The sequence below is a fragment of the Eucalyptus grandis genome, chromosome 8 (genome assembly GCF_016545825.1).
Source record: "Eucalyptus grandis isolate ANBG69807.140 chromosome 8, ASM1654582v1, whole genome shotgun sequence".
NCBI lineage: Eukaryota > Viridiplantae > Streptophyta > Magnoliopsida > Myrtales > Myrtaceae > Eucalyptus > Eucalyptus grandis.
This window is the reverse complement of record NC_052619.1, coordinates 30,575,836-30,596,905: the sequence shown is the minus strand read 5'-3', so window position 1 is coordinate 30,596,905 and position 21,070 is coordinate 30,575,836. Positions and strand designations below refer to the sequence as shown.

Here is a 21,070-nt window from a genome sequence, read left to right as displayed (position 1 = left end):
CCAAAGGTTTCACGCAACAGGAAGGTTTTGACTACCACGAAACCTTCTCTCCCGTTGCTAAAGATGTTACGGTACGCTCATTTCTCTCAGTAGCAGCCTTTCAGCATTGGCCGTTGCACCAGATGGATGTGCACAATGCCTTCTTACATGGAGATTTAGACGAAGAGATTTATATGGACATTCCACAGGGTTTATGGAGACAGGGGGAGAATAGAGTATGTCGTCTCCGCAAATCCCTGTATGGACTCAAGCGAGCCTCCGGACAATGGTATGCCAAATTTGCGAGAGTCTTTGATAGGCAGGATTCCAACAATCCAGATTTGACTATGTCGTTTTACTCGGACTAAAGTACGTCATCTATATACTTAATGATATATGTAGATGATATACTTATTATGGAAACGATGAAGTGGCTATCCAAGTTTTCAAGGAATACTTGCATTCTACCTTTCACATAAAAGATTTGGGTACACCCAAATATTTCCTTGGAATAGAAATTGCACGATCAGGTCAAGGAATATCTCTCAGCCAGAGAAAATTTGCATTGGAAATCATATCAGAAGCAAGTTTATCAGGATGTAGGCCAGCTGTGATTCCAATCGAGCAAAATGTTAAATTGACTACGGCAGATTATGATGCTGAAGTGTCTCAACAAGCAGATCCAGTGCTCAAAGATCCATTGAGTTATCAAAAGCTTGTCGGGAAACTCATATATTTGACTATGACCAGGCCAGACATTAGTTATGCTGTACAGACACTCAGCCAATTCATACACAAGTCAAAGCAGTCTCACATGAACGCTGCACTGAAAGTTGTGAAGTACTTGAAGAAATGTCTTGAACTCGGGATTCTTCTTTCCAGGAAATGTGATATGAAAATGACAGCGTACTGTGATGCAGATTATGCCACTTGTCCGATGAGCAGGAGATCCATAACCGGTTGCTGCATTAAGTTGGGAGATTCTCTACTTTCATGGAAAACCAAGAAGCAGCCGACAATCTCTTTATCCTCAGCAGAAGCAGAATACTGAGCTATGGCGAAAACGACATGTGAGATAGTATGGCTACGGGGATTACTTCGGGACCTTAGAGTACAAGTTAAGGGACCAACCAGATTGTTTTGTGACAATGATGTAGCTCTTAAACTAGCATCAAATCCCATTGTGCATGAGAGAACGAAACACATAGAAGTGGACTGCCATTTCACTCGATAAAAGATACAGGAAGGTATAATCGAAACACGGGGGATAGGAACAGAAGAACAGCCTGCAGATGTGTTCACCAAACCTCTATGTCAAGGACAGCATGCGTATCTCTTAAGCAAGCTCGGTGTCTTGGATATCTACAAGCCACCAGCTTGAGGGGGAGTGTTGGAAGATACGCAAGATATCTTCAGATCATATTAAATATTCCTCAGATCAATCAAGATCAAATCGAAGATCAATTTATATCAAATCTAGTATGTACATTATTTTGTTGTCTTTTTCATTATACATGTATTGTAATATAAAAATTACATTGTACATTCGGAGATATACAGAGAATACAGAAAACTTTTCTCTCCAATTCTTCCCATCCATATTCTTATAGAGCTCGATATATCGGACTGCATCCAGTCGCCCCGCATGCCTTCGAACCGGGATCCCCGGGAAATCGACGCAACTCGACACAACTCAAAAAGATGCGCACGATACCTACTGCGGGAGAAGCATGCGTCAGTGAGGGTCGGCGGCCGAGGTCCAAGCGCGGTGGCTCGCTCCCCTCTCTCCCTAGTTGCCCAGCACACATGGCCTCTGCGACGCATTGCCCCGCCGGCCTGACCAGCGACCGGACGCTCCTGCTGTCGTGCCGTTCCCCATCGTATCGGTGTTCTCGTCGCGTTGCAGATGGCGAGAGGGAAAGAGAGGGAAAGATGTGGCAAGGGCCGGGCCAAGGAAAAGGGCAAAACAAAAAAAAGAAAAAGAAAAGAAGAGAGCTGGGCCGAAAGAGGGGAAGGGAAAGGAAAAGAAAAAGGGGTCGGGCCTGCCTAGCCCTAGCCCAGGCCCACTAAGTTTTTAAATTAATTTTTTAATTTTAAAAATAAAAATTCTAAAAATTTTAATAATTAATCATAGCAACGCAAATGTTCCTAATGTTCGTATGTAACTCAATTTAATGAAAATTATTTTGTTAAGGGTTAAGAATTAATTCCTAATTTTTTTTTGTAATTAATGAACAATTAATGAGTCGCCACATCAAAACTGCCAGAGGCTGCCCAGTCCCTCCAGGATCACGACTTTGAATCCCAGCGACGTCCTGCACAGCAAGGAGATTCGGCAATTGCGCAGTCTTCGCCCGCTGCAAGGCTCAGCACTCGAGTCTTCGTTGACGAAAGCTGCGAAGAAGCACCAATCAACAACCGTTGCTCCAATCGCATTTTCCTTGTTAACGTTTACAGACTTTTCGTCATAAAATGGACGGATAGGCTGTAGTGACCTTGATTTTAAGTTTTAATAAAGCTTGGGACTTCCCTTATTTTAGGCGTTATATTGCCAAAACTAGGAGTTAAAATTGCAATTCTATGAAATCACTGGAATTTAACTTAAATATATCCATCATCTTATTATGTAACGGCGATGAGAAAAATGTGAGTTAGGATTTAATTCAAGGAAAAGGCCATGCGAAATAGTACTATAATCTAGGATGGTAAACTTTTGCATCCCATCGAGATTTAAAAATGAAGTAACAAAATCAGAAAAAAATCTAAAATCTGGGTTTTAAGCATGACACGGTACGACAATTATTTTACGAAAGTAAATCCTTCAGATAGTCCTATATCTTAGAGCATGACATCATTTGATTTATGGCCTTAATTTATTGTGTTCGTTAATATTTTCCAGTGGTTTTGGGTTTTGTATGGTGTATTCGATAGTGACTTGACAAAGGCAACGCTTGACTGATTGTCTGGGAGCCATCAGCTTCCCATCTAAAGTTTTTGAGCCATTATCAAAATGTATTAACAGTTGCATCTAAGAATGTGATGGATCTAAGTCTTGCCATATCCGCCGATTGGCTGTGACAGCACAGTAACTCTCCTTGAGGGGCCGCCGCACGGAGAACGCAGCCACGAGGAGGAGCTCTTGATGCGGACAGGCTTGAACATGGTGAAATTTCTGCATTGAGTTTTTAGATCCAAATGTTTGTTTATTTATAAATACTACGGATTTGAATATGATCTAAATGTGGGAAATAGAAGAGTATGTGGACGATTATAAACTTGGATTCTCCGATTAATAATAAATTATTTGTTATTGGATCTCTCTGTAGATATAGGTAACGACACTTGATAGCAAATCATATAAATTTTTGGCATTCTTTATTGTTTCTCATTTATTTTCTTTGGTAATTGCATGTCAACATAAATTACACGATCTTAGGTAGCTTCCACGTTAACATATTACAATAGGGGCACTGCACATCTGATAATGCGCACAGGCAACATTATGGGTGCCAACGGAAGTCGGAATCTGAACACTGAACATGAGAGATATGGGACAATCCGTCCACCAGGATGAACTCATTGGTCATTTCAGTTTGAATTTGAGAGAAGCAAGAAAATTGGATCTTGATAAGTTTCTTCGAGGCACCAAACCTGAGAAGCAACAAATGCACGCTCGACAATGTCAGCGTTGCCCCTCAACCCATGTAGGAATCCATCCGCAGACTTCACAGCAGCATATTTCAATTTCACATCATTTGAGCACGTAAAAAGAGTCCACATATCAAAGAGCCATTAAATTTCCGGTTCATGAAAGAGACCAGACAACATCTCAAGGGCCAAACAAAAGATCTTTGAGAGTTGCAGAGCCATCTCCAGCTTTAGCATGAAAATTGTCAAAACACAGATGTAAACAATTCAGTTTGCTTCATGACATAATGTAAGGAAGCAAAGTAAGTGAAAACTAAGATGTCATGTCATAATTTCATTGTGGAAATAGATGCGGAAAAATCTAGTTTCGAGTAGGCATGTACGATCACTGTAAGTCTGGTGTATTTAACAATTCTGCAACTGCATGAACTTCTCCGCTTATCAAAATGCACGTCATTCTCTTAGCCGTGACAACAAAAGATGTAAGGTGCTCTGTTCCTACATTCTTTCTGTTACGTTCCTCTGTTTTCCTTATTGAGGAGCTGACAAAATAATCAGAAATTAAGATACTGTCCACAACTGCTTGCTTCTGCCAATAGCCCGAGACAAGGTATCCCATTAACGCATTTTCTTGGGTAGTGGTAATGGATAGGTTTTCAAGGTGGCATCGGTAAATCGAATTCCGTGACCTCTACAAGTAGAGAAAATAACAAGCTCTCTTCTATTCTTTAATCATTACAGTGCATAGGCAAAGTCTGCACACGATAAAATTGACTTGCAAATGACATATGCCCGTATGGACCTAACATGTGATTCTTGTGAAAATCTCATCCTTCTCAAACAGGAAGTTCTCAGCAGGGCACATCTTCGAAATTTCTTGTAAATGTTAAGAATTCAGAGACTCTACCATGATTAAGCATGCACTCGTGTCTGGGAGAAAAAAAAAATGCTTTCTTGGAACAGTGTACCCCTTAGGGGGCCTCAGTACTCTGAAGCTGTTTTACAAAAACTGAAAAGCCCCTGAAGACGCTAGCAGAATGTGATATGACGTCAAAACTGCCTAAGTTGAAGTCTAAATCTGTAAAACGAATTGATATTTATTTACCTCGACAACTTCTGGCCAGCCATTTTGGATACGTGATTTCAGGTAATCAATTCCTCGAGGAGTGTAAGAATAAGGTGGCTTAATCCACAGATTTGAAAATGCCAACTGACATTTGGCATATAAAAAAATTGCATTTCTAAGAGCTTTTCTGTCGAACATATAAGAGGTAAAATTGTCGCTCATGCATGACCACCAACAACTGGAACATCAACTTCTCTAGGATCAAGACCAAGTACTTCTGCCTGCATGGAACATAATAGATAAGGAATCTACCTGGGAAAGTAAAATGCTGTTGGCTTGCATGACACTCTCGAAACTGGTTTCTTCTACAAATCTTCTGCCGGAGCATTAGTCCCAAATAGCTATCACCAAAAACAAGGTCATCATCATGAGAAGAGAACCAATAACGCTCACTAATACATAACAGCACTTGCAAATAGCCTGATTTTTCACCTCGGCGTCTCCACTGTGCACATGATCCCATACATGAAGCATTAGCCTATTTAATGAAATACCTGGTCCACTTACCTGTCTTATTGCAAGATGGGAAAAAGTTAGCTGCCCTCGGAGCAAGTGATTCCACGCCAGACAAGCGTGCTAAACTTGTAGGCTCATACAAAGTGACGACCTGACACTCTGAACTCTATAAATATACTTGATGCTTCTCGACGGTTTCAGCTAGACAGTACCAGCAGAAGTGATAAGTACCACAGAAGTATTTGCTCTAACTACGTCGAGCATGGTTTACACCCAACAGTCTCTTGGATCATAAGTGCCAGCGCTCTTGGAAACTTTGGCTGCAATGGGAACTGTGGAGTTAACAAAGCTACAAATCCAGTTGACTATGGCTTTCGGGCAATATGTGGCAACTCCTTAACAAAGGGTTCTGTTGTTCCAGCACTCATTTTGAACAGATCATCTCTTTTCATTCCTGTTCTCCTAGGAACTCCGGCAGGGATGATGACGAGGTCCATCCCTACAGGGGCCTTCTCCAGTTGTTGTCCCAGAAATCCACAGAAAACTATCAACAATATCAAATTAGTCTGACATAAAAAATGATCCATATACTCACTAATGATATGAAGCTCACTCATCCGGAAAGGTAATCCAAACAATATCCCCACAGAACAATCAACAATATCAAATTTCATCTTTATCTAGAGCCTAGCAATTCCACCATCCTAAATTCAGCAAATAGCAAGCAAATTAACGATCAGAGGGGGAATCTCACCATGGCACCGGTGTCTTTGTGGCGGATATCAGCGGTGACACCAGGAGTATCCACAACACCCTACAGATGGAAAAACATAGACGAGCTGGTTGATCCCCACCAAAACTGCCAGAGGCTGCCCAATCCCTCCAGGATCACGACTTTGAATCCCAGCGACGTCCTGCACGGCAAGGGAGATTCGGCAGTAGCGCAGTCTTCGCCCGCCACGAGGCTCAGCACTCGAGCCTTCGTTGACTAAAGGTACGAAGGTGCATCAATCAACAGTCGTCCCCTAGATCGCATTTTCCTCTTCAGCGTTTACAAACTTTTCGTCATAAAATGGACGGATACGTTAAGGTGACCTCCTTGATTTCAAGTTTTAATAAAGCTTGGGAATTCCCTCATTTTAGGCTTTATACCCCCACTCGGGTGAATAATTTCTCAAAGTGCTGTCGTATCTATTATGCTCTTCATCCTACAAAAATATGGGTGGCGATTTCCGCTTTAACTTATATTGCAGTTGGGTGTAGATCATTTTCCTTTAGGATGCTGGTTTATGAAGACTTTTTTTTGGGTTATTTCTCTTTATAAAATTTCACGTAAAAAGAAATAAAGTCAACAACATTAAAGAAAAGAGGGCTCAGTGGCTGCCGATGGATCCAAAAGTACTAACGTACTAAATAAATGGAGCCTCGTGATTGATATTCAAATACTCTAATTGCACTTAGAGCTTGGCCTGAGATGAATGCGTGGAATAATCACTGAATATTAATGGGAGTAAATTAGAGATACGATGCATTCTCGTACTTTGGCACCCTATAAATCAAAACACCATCAAGAAATACAATAGATGGCTCAAGAAGTGACATGAGAGACACTCGGATTAGTTCATGTCGGTGGTGAATGTGTGTCGCCAGTTTGGCTTTTATCCCACGTGCAGGGCCCGCAGGTTTGGCATTATCCCATGACCAGGTCCTCAATACTCTTGAGTAACTCGCCGCCAACTCTCTTCTCAACCGCCAGCTCTACAGGTTAGCAAGGAAAAGCCGAAATGAGAACTTCTGTTTTGCTTTGATGTAATCAAAACGCACCTGAGAATTTCGACGAGGCTATACTCCCACACCTTTTCGTACGACCGATGCGCACTTTGGATGCAAAGAAAATCTGGGAGAAGTTCAAAGCCACTCACCTTTCTACTGCACCAGTTTGATACCAGTCATGATATTCTTCAATCAGTTGCACGGTAGAGAGAACGGTTTGTTTTAAAGCTTCTGCCAAACCCAACTCCAACTTGGTAATGTCGACACATCGGGCAACCTTTCCATTGACCTGCAATTTTCTATCTTCACATATACCAAATTATTCAGTTCTTTCAAGCCTTCGACGGCTCTCAACTTCCTACAACGGCATAGCTCGAGATGCTGTAGATTTTTCAACTTCGATAAGTTAGGCAATTGTTTGATCACATCACACATGGTAATGTGCAAAGACTCCAGTGATTCTAGTTCCCCCAAACCTGGAATCTCCGCCAGATTGGGGAAGTCGCTGAGCTGTAATTTTAGTAGCCTCTTCAAGTGCGATAGATCGGGAAGAGCAGGGAATTCGGCATCTGCAATCACTAGACATTTCAAACTTGAGGGAAGCTCTGGCAATGGGGAAAGCCGGTGGCTTGCAATTTTAAGTGTTTGGAGACTAGAGAAAGCACTGATCTTTCCTGGCAATGTAGAGATTGGGCTCCATTCTAAATCCAATACCCTCATATAGGTCAAGTTCCACATTTCCCACGGTATTTCATCCATGAGATGCCGACAAAACGAGGCATCGAGCTCTTCAAGTGTCTTTACCCCTCCGAGAGCATAGGGTATTGTGTGTATCTTTGTGTATGCCACATTTAAGACTTTTAGTCTCCTTAGATTTTCAATGGAATCGGGAGAAGGGAGATCCCGAGGATTTTAAATCCAATTCAACCAATAATTTCATTTCCCCAATAGAGTCTGGAAGCTCATATAGATTCTTGCATCCAGAAATAGACAAATGCGTTAAACTTGTCAACCTTCCAATAGAATCAGGGAGAACACAGATCTCCGAGAATTTTAAATCCAATTTGACCAATGATTCTAGTTCCCCAATAGAATCAGAAAGCTCATGTAGATTCTTGCATCCGGATAAAAGTAAATGCTTGAGATCTTTTAACCTTCCAATGGAATCAGGAAGAACAGAGATCCCCGAAAATTTTAAATCTAACTCAACCAATGATTCTAGTTTTCCAATAGAGTCCGAAGCTCATTTAGATTGTCGCATCCAGAAAAGATAAATGCGTGAAATTCGTCAACCTTCCAATGGAATCGGGAGAACGGAGATTCTCGAGAGTTTTAAATCCAACTCAACCAATGATTGTAATTTCCCAACGAGTGCGGAAGCTCATGCAAATTTTCGCATCCAAATAAAATCAAATGCTTAAGATTCCTTAACCTTCCAATGGAGTTAGGGAGAATAGAAATCCCCGAAAGTTTTAAATTTAACTCAACCAATTATTTTAGTTCCCCAATAGAGTTCGGAAGATCATTTAGATTCTTGCATCCAAATAAAAGTAAATGCTCGAGATTCCTTAATCTTCCAATAGAATTAGGGAGATCAGAAATCCCTGAAAGCGATAAATCTAACTCGACCAAAGATTCTAGTTTCCCAATAGAGTTCGGAAGATCATTTAGATTCTTACATTCTGATAAAAGCAAATGCTTTAGATTCTTCAGCCTTTCAATGGAATCAGGGAGAATGGATACCCCTGAGAGTTTTAAATCTAACTTGATCAATGATTTTAGTTCCCCAATAGAGTTTGGAAGCTCATGTAGATTCTTGCATTCAGATAAAAGTAAATGCTTGAGATCCTTTAATCTTCCAATAGAATAAGGGAGATCTGATATTCCCGAGTAACTTAAATCCAAATCGACTAATGATTCTTGTTCCTCAATAAAATCTGGAAGCTCATGTAGATTCTTGCATTTAGAAAAAGACAAATGTAGGAAATTCATTAACCTTCCAATGGAATTAGGGAGAACGGAGATCCTCGAATGTTCTAAATTCAACTCGACCAATGATTCTAGCTCCCCGATAGAGTTTGGAAGCTCATGTAAATTCTCACACCCAAACAAAAGCAAATGCTTGAGATTCCTCAAGCTTCCAATGGAATCGGGGAGAACAGAGATCCCGGAGAGTTTTAAATCCAACTCAACTAATAATTCCAATTCCCGATAGAATGCGGAAGCTCATAAAGATTCTTGCGGTTAGACAAAACCAAACGTGTGAGATTCAACATTCCTATGGAATAAGGAAGTCGGTAGATACCCGGATGAAATTGAATTTCAAACTTTGTCAAAGATTTTAGATCGCCTAGTGTCTCAGGAAGTTTGAACGATTTGCCGAAGCAAGGCATGATAATCTCTGACAAGTATTCTAAAGAACCAATTTCTTCGGGCAACCCTTCAAGGCATGCACATCCCTCAATATTCAAAGTATTTAGCAATTTTAGCTTACCGATTGAGCTATCAATTGTAGATAATTGCTCACAGCCAGCGAGAATCAGTTTCTCCAACTTGCCAAACTCCAAAAAATCAGGTGTCTTGGTTAACTCATTGCAGCATGTCAAATCTAGAATTTTCAACTTTTCGCCATCTGCTATGGAAAAGAAGGCATATTACATGCTGACAAAAAGTATGAGAATATGAAACACAATTGATAGAATTCAAAGCGAACTTGAGCGAGGCGTGTTAGTACCTCGATATGCCTCCATCCACCCCAATTGTGGGTGATGTCGCTTGATGAAAGGTCGAGCACGACCAAATTCACCAAGTGAAGATTTGTCGCTGAAAAATCGTGCGGGCAATGACGCCAAGAAAGCCATCTTAGACTATGAAGAAGATTCTTGAAGTCACCTACAAAATTCAGTCTTTCCCCTCCAAGAAACCTCAGCATTGGCAAATAGGCTAATTCTTCAGGTATTAAGTCATGACTAATACCCAAACTGAGTGCTCGTACAGCTCGTTTTTCCTGCCAGCAACATCAGAGAATAAAGATTGAATATACAACAAACGAAGTAAAAAACCAATGCAAGTAGTCAACAATATCAGTGGTTCTTCTTTGACCCCAAACTAATTAAATCAGACCCACGTTATAACAAAATAATCAGCACTCTTCTTAACTTGAAAACGAGACAAACCAAACATATTTAAAATGTCCATGCGAAGTTAATTTCCTCGGTCTTTTCACAAACTAAACACCAGGAAACAAAGAATTTTTTTTTTGGTAAGGACAAAGAACTCATTTTCATCCTCTCTAAAACAAGAAATTAAGAATTTGAACTAACCAAATGGCGCATTAGCTTTATTCTCGTTTCACATGGGTAAGGCATGAAAACATATACTTTTGTTGTTTAAAAGTTCCTTTCTATTTCTCTATAAGTTAGAAAGCAAAGCAGGACATTCTCATTTTAATGCACATGACCAAAGATTTTGCTTGATTGATTATGTCTTCTACTCGTAATAACTTTCACCTCGTTGTTACTCAGTATATCTAGAGTATTCTCATCAATTTGCACCCAACGGCGCTCTCCAGCATCTTCAAAATTCTCTTCCTTGACAATGTACCTTCCTAGATCTCGAATTTCATCATGCATCCAAAACCTATTGAACTCATCAATCTTTATCAACGACATGAGGAGAAGAACATCAATCACGCTGCGTGGAGAATATCCACTACTACGCCACATGTAATCTGCATAAGTCTTATACTCCCCGATGCAAAAACATGCTATGTCTAGGAATATGGCCATTTCTATGTCCTCCAATTTGTTGATACTTATCATCAATGTATTTCGGACGTGCTTATGCGGGACTTGCTTTAAGTCCTCCAATGTCTCATCCCATTGACCGTGTTGGCGAAAAGAGAACCCACTACTTCTAGAGTCAAAGGAAGCCTTCCTATGCTTGAAACGACTCTTTCCAAAAAATTGTAGCAATCTCTTGGAGGAGTATCACTTCTAAAGGCATGCTTGCTGAAAAGCCGAATTGCTTGAACCATGGGCATCTCCTTCATTGGGTAGGCCAAGTAATTGCTAGGTGGCATTTGGTTGTCCTTATCAAGTATTGTGCTTTTGTCCCTGATTGTAATAATGATCCTACTTCCAAAACCAAACCAATCATGTCTCCCTGCGAGGTTCTCGAGTTGCCTCTTCTCATCCACATTATCAACAACAACCAGAACTTTCTTGTTGCTAAGTCCTCTTCTTATGCGATCGATCCCATCATTGGTGTCGAGGATTCCGATAATAGAGGTTGAGCCTAGTGTGTCAGATAGCAGTTTCTTTTGCACATCTAAAAGACCTTGACATGGAACATCATCAAGGTAACTACTAGAATTGAATTTAGACCGGAATCGGTTGAAGATAATACTAGCAAGAGTTGATTTACCAATACCACCTATTCCATGGATTATAAGGAATCGTACATGGTCATTAGAGTTAGCATCCAACAGTTTCTCTATTTGTACTAAATCATCCATTTCAACTAGATAGTCAGGAAGAGGTCTATCCTTCCCCTTCAGCTTATGTAGAAGCTCTTGAACAATCAATTTTATAAGTTCCCCATACCTGCCAAACAGTGATGGTGGACGATTCAGACTGAGAAAATAATGGCAATGGACTATTCCTAACTTTCAAGCATAAGCTATTTGAATAACATATATGAAAAACATAAGGATTGTTTTACAAATGGTGGCGGTTCTTCAAAAAAAAAAATTGAATCCGTTTAAACATAATAATCTCAAGTTACAATGAAAATCAAATTATAATAAAAGGCCTCGTATTAGCTGTTGTCGTTGTCCATATTCCCATTGATTGGATTTAACACTAACCTGCTGCCAGACTCTCATTGACTGGGTTTAAACACAGTGATTAAGAGAAAATGAAGAAATTTGGGTCATTTCGTAGTTGGTTGAAGGGGAGAGAATAGTGGAAAGTAATCTAATCAAACCTTCATGACTATTTTGCCTTGCTGCTCATTAATAAAATTTCAATTTATACTGCGTCTCCAAGTCGCATCTCTCTGGAGATCTCTATGATATCAGGAGACTGCATCGAGACACTGTCAACATAGAGGTGAAAACGTCCACATCTAATGAACCTCCCTCTAGATTTTGAGGAGACGTTAAAATAACGGTGACGTGCCAAGCTTGAATGCTGCATCGAGCAGTGTGAAGCTCCATCACTACCCAAGAGAGAATTGTTCTTTTCTTTGGGGGGTGGTGGGGAGAATTTCTTGTTATGTGAAGAGCTAAAAGAAAAAAAGTCCCGGACAGATCATATTAAAATTAGTAACTCTGAAAGAGTTGCGGAAAACTTACCCTTTTCCTTCCAGCTTCCAACCAACTCTAGTTGGAACCTCAACAAGAGCAACTTCCCAGCGCTTCACCTCATCGGGGCCATACTTATTCTTATGCATGGACAGGGCATTTTTATACAATTCTGTTTTGAGCTTGACATCATCAGGCTCCACATCGAAGAAAATGGGGAGGATCTCCTTCTTCCCATCCGACTTTGAAGTGCAATCTACCATATGAGCAACCTCACGGAGACACCATGGACTGGAAGCAAAACCCTTAGAGAAGATGGGGATTTAGATTTGAGTGTTGTCAAGGGCTTGCAAAAGGTTTCCACCAATCTTCTGACCGACTCGGAGCTCTTCGTTGTCTTTGAAGACGCGGATTCCTTTCTCCACCATTTGACTATAGAGGCAACTGGTAAAATGGTCCCGAGTATCCGGTCCCCTAAAACTCAAGAACACCTCGAACTCCATTCCTGAAGCGTTAGTGACAGATGCCATCTCAGGTAGCAAACGAGACTTGGGTTATGGAATCAAGCTGAAGGAAAATTGTCATTAAGCCTTGTTGATGCGAGACATCAATCGGGGGAAGTTAACAAACAAAAGAAGAAAAAACGGGTGGTGGGTATGGTTAGTCGTGATTCATACCATCAATTGGCGATGGCAAACTCCCAAAGAAACCGAAATGGCAGCACACCGGAATCGAAACATTGGATGAAGAAATCGAAAACGAAAGAAGAGAGTACCTGCGAGATCGAGAGAGACGAAACGAGACAAGACCGGCGACTCAGTCAAGACTCGAGAGAGATCGAAGGGCGCAGCTGTAGAAACGAGAGAGAAAGAGAGAGAGAGAGAGAGAGAGGCAGATCTGAGAATGAGAACCAGAAACAAGAGTGTTTTGACTTTTAAGATATTTTGGAGGTTTTACTCTCAAAATTCTTTATTGAAGCTATGAAAAGTAGGCCGCCGTGCTCCAGGTTTTTTTTTTTTTTTTTTTTTGAACAAAGCCGTGCTCCAGGTTGACCGTCCAACGTTCTAATGTGGAAATCTCAACTAACTTTACTTTTAACACATCGTTGTCCACCCCAGTTTTGCTATGTCGAAGAGTTTCAATCCACATCCATTCGAAGGAGCACTTTCTCCCTGGCGGCTAGCGCACTTTTATTGACTTCTTTGAGGAATGAACGTTAGAGTTAAAATATATATTACAAATATGATTTCTTAATGTCTTTCCCAACTTCTATGTAATTTACTATATAGGCCACCTTTCATGGATTTTAAATATTATCTAACATTATAAATTCAATTTTTGAACTTGTTTTCATCACAAACAATAACCAGATAACACTTTATTTTCTCTATAATCGAATATCCTAAAAAATTGTTTGCAGCGATAGGAAGTTTTCAATAAAACACACAAACCCTGACATTTATTCTTGTTACCCTTACCTTTATTCTTGGAACAAATTTGACTTGAACTTTCACAAATCAAAGAAAAATTGCCAATCTCTTAGTCTTTATGCTAGTAAGGAGAACTTGGTGTGAGAAATTGCTGCTGGTGATTAGGCCAAATCTTCGGAGAGGCTTCTCCGACTGAAAACTCTCGATCTTGTGCTATTGCGTTGAAATGATAATTTCAACTCCTCTCTGCCCACTGCACACAAGAAGAGCCTCTATAATGGTTCTCTTGTTCATTTGTCTCTGAAATCTTCTGGACAAAGCGGTAGAGAACAGCACCTGAGTCTCTTATGTTGGAAAAACATTAGATAATATGAAAAACAAGAGTTTTTGGAAATCAATTGAAAAATAAATGAGAAAATAATATTAATTTTCTTAAGGGTCCAAGTACTACCCTTAAGGATAATTTTGCTCATTAGATTACAAAACTTATTGTGATAAACTCTAATGGCTATCTTCCCAAGATATGACAGACCTTCTTCTATTTCACATTTTGAATAATAGAAGGAACATAAACAATGTAATATGTATAACCTCACAACAAAATGAAAGGCATGCAATGAGAAAAAAGAATATTCTTATTTTAACAACTTCGATATCATTTTTCAATTATGTTCAAAGTAACTATTTGTAATGAAATACTTATGTGATCATCTTTAATCTATTGTAAGAATAACAGTTAATTTTGTATCACAAAAAAAAAATAAACAACAAATAATTAAAAATTATTGTGGGTCCACTCTTTTAAGAATTTGTAGCTCACAATATGATGTTACTCACACCCTAACTCAAAAACTATTATAGTAGCAAAATCCCAAGTAAAAGAAAGATGGCCATTATAAAATGTTGCAAAGCTATCGTAATTTAATAGTAGTCAAGAATGTTATGAAATGGTTAATGATTCGTTTCAAAACCTTATAGATTAATGGCTGGCAAAAATCCATTACAAATTGATAAAGGTTAAAAACTATTACAAAAATTAATAGCTTTCACTATTTTATTTTATTTTTTGGCCCGAGTAGCTTTCACTATTTCAAAACTATTGAAATACCCAACATCTTATACTTCAAATCTAGTGCAAAAGACGAGCTTAAGCTTATTCAGCACTCTCTATCTATCATTTGCTTATTGCGCCACCATATATCTCATATTACGTAGATGCAATACTATGGGTGCATAAGAAAGAGGAAATCCGAGCACGAATATGAGAAAGATGGAACATAGGACAATGATATACAAACATCCGTCCACCAGATTATTACATAGATTCTCATTTGAGTACGTTACATGCAAAAAAAGAAAAACCTCTGTGTTTTCTATGTCACCTATGCAAAATGAACTTTGACAACTTCATAGGTTTGAACCATTTATTCCCAGGTAGCAATTTTGAGTAGAAAAGTAAGAGGAAACTATGAAGAGGACATCTTTTTCCTTAGGCCACGTTTTCAATCGGCTCGCTTCTTGATGAATGAAACGCCCTTCTGAATACTTGTTGCGAACTTTTGCTCTGCTTTTTCCAAGCCAGCTCTACAGGTTAACAAAGAAAGGCCAAAATTGAAAAAAAACTGCATCTTCCTTTGATAATATCACGGAAGAACAAAAAATTTCAAGATTATTAAAACTCCAGGCCTTTCATACTCATTCAGCAGGCCAAGAGGAAGAAGCTCCTGAGTAGTCAGCCCCAGTATGGGGACCAATAAAGATTATCATTGGTCATTTTAGTTTTGAAAGAGAAGCGCACTTTGGATGCAAAGAATAATGGGGACAACAATAAAGATTATCATTAGTCATTTTAGTTTGAAAAAGTAAAGCAAAAAGGATAAAGATCTTTGATGGAAATGGGACAAGGTCTTGATAAGTTTCTTCAGGGCACCAAACCTGAGAAGCCACTGAAGACACTCATTCAATGTTTCTTTGATATGACAGCAAAACCGCCTAAATTGAAGTCTAAACCCATAACAAATTGAAATTTATTTACCTTGACAATTTCTGTCCCGCCATTTTGGATGCGTGTTTTAGGAAATCAATTTCTTGAGGAGGGAAAGAATAAGGACCTGCATAATTTGAAAATGCCAACTGACATTTAGCATATCAATGAAAACTGCAATTTCTAACAGCATATCTGTCAAACATATAAAAATTCTCATTAGGATACACAAACCTGAGATAAATGGGTGAAATTGTCACTCCTGCACGACCCCCAACAACTGGAATATCAACTTCTCTAGGATCAAGACCAAGTACTTCCGCCTGCAAGGAACATAATAGATAAGGAATCTACCTGGGATAGGAAAAATGTTGTTGGCTTGCATGACAGTCTCAAAACTAGTATCTTGTACAATTTTGTTGCCTGAGCATTAGTACCAAATATCTATGACCATAAACAACCTCATGATCATGAGAAGATAATAGATAACACTCACTAATACATAACAGCACTTACATAATTATTTCACTCAAAACAATCAAATAGATGGGGCCTCTGGACTCCACCGCTAGACTAGCAAATAGCCTGATTTATTACCTACATTATCCCCCACCCGAGGCATTAGCCTACTTAATAAAACACCAGGTCCACGGAGCTGTCTCGGAGCAACTCATTGTACGCAAGGCAAAAGCGTGCTAAACAAGGTAAATACGCTTCCAACTTTGTAGGCTCATACAAAGTGACGACCTGATACTCTGAACTCTATAAATATACTTGATGCTTCTTGATAGTATCAGTAAGAGAGTACAAGCAGGAATTATACGCACCACAGAAGTATTTTACTCTGACTATGTCGAGCATGGTCACACCAACAGTCTCTTTGGGTCATAAGTGCATGCTCTCTTGCAAACGTCAGACGCAATGGGTACTGTGGAGTTAACAGAGCTACTAATCCGGTTGACGATAGCTTTTGGGCAACATTTGGCAACTCCTTCACAAGGGGTTCTGTTGTTCCAGCACTCATTTTGAACAGGTCATCTCTTTTCATTCCCGTTTTCCTAGGAACTCCGCAGGAATGATGACGAGGTCCATCCCTACTTCTCCAGTTTTTGCTGTCCCAGAAATCCATAGAAAACAATCAACGACATCAAATTAGTCCGACATAAAATGATCCGTATATTCACCAATGATTTGAAGTTCACTCATCTGAAAAGGTAATCCAAAGAATATCCCCAGAAAACAACCAACATTATCAAATTCCATTTTCATATAGAGCCTAGCAATTCTGTCATCCCGAATTCCACAAATAGCAAGCAAATTAACGATGGGAGGGGGAAACTCACCATGGCACCGTTGTCTATGTCTCTGATATCAGCAGTGACTTCAGGAGTATTCGCAACATACAAATGAAGAACAAAAGTTGTATGGTGCTGTGTTTCCACATTCTTTCCGTTATCTTCCTTTGTTTTTCTTAAGGAAGTCCGCAGAAGATAATCAGAAACTAGTATATTCTCCACAGAGCTTGCTTCTGCCTATAGCCCAAGACGAAGTAATCACCTTCTACATTCTTTCACATGCGAGGTGTCCCTTTAATTCCTACGAAGATAGACTTTATCTTTGGTAGTGGTAGTGGAAAGGCTTTCTAAGCTGGCATTGATAAATTAAATTCCTTGATCTCTACAAGTAGAGATAATAACAAGCTCTATTATTACAGTGTATAGACAATGCCATAAAGTTGACTGGCAAAAGATATATGCCCAAATGGACCAAATATGCGATTCTTGTGAAAATCTCATCCTCCCCACAAAGAAAGTTCTCAAGAGAGTGCATCTTCAAATTGGCTTGTAAATCTGAAGAACTCAGAGACTCTAACATGATTAAGCATGCACTCATGCGTGAAAAAGAAGCTTGCTTGTAACAATGTACGCCCTTGGGTGGCCTCAGTACTCTGAAGCTTGTCAAATCCCGTTCACAAAATTAACATCACTAGAACAGCTAAAGCACTATTTATGACCCGAAAACCCATAATTGAAGAAGCTAAAGGAATGTGATATAACGGCTAATTCCATAACAAATAAAATTTATTCATTTCAACATCTTCTGCTCCTCCATTTTGGATTCATGACGTCAGGTAAATCAATTTCTTTAGGAGTGAAAGAACAAGGTGGTTTAACATACAGATTGTGAAAATGCCAACTGACATTTAGCATTCTAGAGAACACTGCAATGTCCAACAAAATCCATGTCAACCATGTAAGAACTTATTTGGAAGAACACATCACAAACCTGAGACAAAAGAGGGGTAAAGTTGTTGCTCCTACATGTCCCCCAGTAACTAGAACATCGACTGCCTACAAAGAATATAATAGATCAGAATTCTGATGAGATATTTTAGCAAACATCCATGCTATCCTAAGGAAAGGAAAACACTTTTTGGCTTTCATGGCATTGTCTTGAAACAGAGTGACAAACGAATAACACACTAGAATCAGATCAATTTTCCTTTGACCTAATAAAATCATCCTGGAATTCATAATACAACGTTAGTGGGAGCCGTTGAATACCACTATAAACGGAACTAGCTCAATGCTGTAACTGATTGATTCGAGGTCTTCTAGACCGATTCATTACCGATTAAAACTAGCCCCCAAGGTTTTTTCAACGTGTCCTATTCAAATTTTAGGTCAGTTTAACTGATTCATTGTCCGATATTTAGTTTTGAGAATCTTCTTTTCTTTAGACCTTCTGTTACGCTTCAAAGATGAGTCAGAAGTCTCACAACCTGATCAAACCATGCGAAGATGGTTCAAATTATTATTTGAGAGCTAAGCCATGCCTAAGTTTTTGAAGAGGAGAAAATGATGGTTACACGTGACAGGAAGACACCCATAAAACCTACACGAGATCTGATGAAATTGTATAAAATATGTGTTGAAAGGCTCGAAAATTAGGGGCAGCAAAAACCACCAAATCATCAACGTGGATCCACAACACCATCTATTAATCTACAGTTTATCATCATGCTAAACTGCCAATAGTGTTTTGGCTCACCATGACATAGGAACAGAGGCAGTCTATCTCCAGTTTTTCCGGTTGGATCTAGTCGACTTGGGATCAGTTTGCACTCTCCGAGCCTACATGAGAGTGTAAGGTTAATGCGAATCCATACGCTAGTTATCGAGATCACATGTGCTCCATTCAATTTTTGATGGCGTTGGTTGACGACTCCGAGCCCATCGGGGCATCATTACTCCATCCCACTCCCTTACCCACAACACTGGAAAGTGGTGTAGCAGAGCTCATCTCTCTAAAAAAACATATTAAGGGTTCCAAAAGCCAGGAGTGACACTGCTCTTGCTATGCCGCAGTCCAACTTCTCTCGTAGTGCACAAGGCTCTTAATCTAGATCCAAATGCTCTGTCACTTCTGTCAATATCTTCCAAATTGTCATTGCAATGTAAGATAATTTCAGGACTAATAGAGCAAGACTTGCAAAACACATTTCAAATTATTTTTACCACTTGAAGCAAGACTCATTCGTCATCAGTCGGTGATTAGCAAGTAGCCACTAGACATGTACCGCTAGAAATGTAGCAAATTCCATGATGCCCGTCCAACTTCAAGATAATGTTCTAAGGCTTTTGTCTCTCTTTTTTTTTTTTTTTTTTTTTTGGTCTTTTATGCAAATCAATTGCTTTTCATGCAAAAATAAATGAACTCAGTAGGTAATCTTTTAATCTGAATGCTCCGTGTAAAGAGAACTTGATGTGAGACATTGCCGCCGGTTATTAGGGCGAATCTCCAGAGGCAAGCCCAGTGCCAAAGACGAGCTTCAGCTTATTCAGCAACCTCTGTTTCTCATTTGCATATTGTGGACGCTGCACAACCGAGAGTGCCACTAGGAGGTGACCTTGCAGGTGCATAAGAAAGTCGGGAGAAAGCGAACACAAGAAAGATGGACATAGAACAATGATATACAAACAGCCGTCCGTCTTGCTATTACACAAATAACAAATTAAGTACGATACATCTAGAAAAATAAAACCGGTGATTTTTCTACGTCAGCTATGCCAAATAAATTTCGATATCCTTCTAGATCTGAACAGTTTATTCCCGAGAACCAATTTTGTGTAGAAAATAACCGGAAACAATGAAGAGGACATCTTTTTTTATTGCAAAAAGCCACGTCTTTAAATCGGTCACTTCTTGATATTTGAAATGCGCTACTGCATACTCTCAACCAACTCCAACTCTTTCTTTGCCTTTTTCTAGCCAGCTCTACAGGATAACAAACAAAAGCAGAAATTAAGAAACTTCATTTTCCTTTGTTGTAATCAAAGCAGACGTAAAAATTTCGAGATAAAACTCCAGACCTTTCGTACGTATTCAGTGGGCCAAGGGGAAGAACCTCCTCTGCCCCACCATGACCAAGGTGCACTTTGTATGCAAAGAACGGAAGGTCATTCACCTGAAATTGGGGACAACAATAAAGCAAATCATTGGTTAGTTCGGTTTGAATTTGAGAGAAGTAAAAGTATTGGATCTGGATGAGTTCTTTAAAAGCACCAAACCTGAGAAGCAACAAACGCACACTCGGCAATGCCAGCATCGCCCCTCGACCCATGCAGGCATACATCAGCAAACTTGACGGCAGCATATGCCTCCATATTTCATTGTTTGCATTTTTTGAGCAAGTGAAAAGAGTCAACAGATCAAAGAGCCATCAAATTTCCCATTCAGTAAAGAGATCAGACTACATCTCAAGGGTGAGAAAAAGTACTCACCATTGACAGTCCAAGCCAGCTCCAGCTTTAGCCTGAATATTGTCAAAGCACAAACATACCCAATTCAGTTTGCTTCAAGACATAATGTGGGGAAGCAGAGAAGTGAAGACTAAGACATCATGTCATAATTTCACCGCAGAAATAGATGCAGAAAAATCCAGTTTTGGGTCGACAGCAACAACACTTCAAGATGGACTTCTCCACTTCCTAGTAAAATGCAAGTCATTCTCTTGGTGGTAACAACAAAAGCTGTACGGTGCTCTGTCTCTGCATTCTTTCTCGTTACCTTCGTTTGTTTTCCTTAATAAGGACTAGACAAAATAATCAGAAATTAAGATATTCTCCCCAACTCCTTGCTTCTGCCTATAGCCAAAGAGAAAGTAATCACCTTTTACATACTTTCACACGTGAGTTATCTCATTAAATCCAGCAGATCTTTATTAATGCCGAGGTGGCATTGGTAAATAATTCCTTGACCTCTACGAGTAGAGATGATAACAAGCTCTCTAATGTTTGTTACAGGATATATGCCCACATGGACATAAGAATCACTCTCATCTTTCTCATAAAGGACTTTTCAGTAGA

The 21,070-nt window shown here is 39.5% G+C and overlaps 1 protein-coding gene, 1 long non-coding RNA gene and 1 pseudogene across 7 annotated transcripts; all 3 read right to left on the bottom strand.

Annotated features, from left to right (window-relative positions):
• The window catches only part of LOC120287138, a 33,202-nt pseudogene extending 27,319 nt beyond the window's left edge, over window positions 1–5,883 (bottom strand).
• Window positions 5,884–6,688: 805 nt separating this feature from the next.
• Window positions 6,689–7,867, bottom strand: LOC120286883. Its single transcript, XR_005545597.1, has 2 exons — window positions 7,132–7,867; window positions 6,689–6,967 (listed from the first exon to the last, which is right to left on the bottom strand). It is a non-coding gene; the product is annotated as an uncharacterized LOC120286883 (long non-coding RNA).
• Window positions 7,868–9,657: 1,790 nt separating this feature from the next.
• On the bottom strand, window positions 9,658–13,193 carry LOC120286861 (TMV resistance protein N-like). 6 transcript variants are annotated; one of them, XR_005545576.1, is made up of 4 exons: window positions 12,965–13,193; window positions 12,339–12,854; window positions 10,492–11,586; window positions 9,658–9,989 (listed from the first exon to the last, which is right to left on the bottom strand). XR_005545576.1 is itself a non-coding variant. In XM_039299437.1 (3 exons), exons 2-3 carry the CDS (start codon window positions 12,548–12,550, stop codon window positions 10,839–10,841), a joined length of 960 nt encoding a protein of 319 aa, XP_039155371.1. In that variant the 5' UTR covers window positions 12,551–12,854; window positions 13,063–13,193; the 3' UTR covers window positions 10,491–10,838. The 6 variants fall into 6 exon arrangements, 1 of the variants encoding a protein (XP_039155371.1); XR_005545575.1 differs by having other exon boundaries at window positions 12,339–12,877; window positions 13,063–13,193; XR_005545574.1 differs by having other exon boundaries at window positions 13,063–13,193.
• Between the last annotated feature and the right edge of the window lie 7,877 nt (window positions 13,194–21,070).

Coding starts and splice junctions, on each gene's coding strand:
- LOC120286861 (XM_039299437.1), bottom strand. CDS start 12,550: ATGGTAGATTGCACTTCAAAGTCGGATGGGAAGAAGGAGATCCTCCCC. Junction 11,587..12,338: donor TGGAAGCTGGAAGGAAAAGG/GTAAGTTTTCCG, acceptor ACTGTTTGGCAG/GTATGGGGAACTTATAAAAT.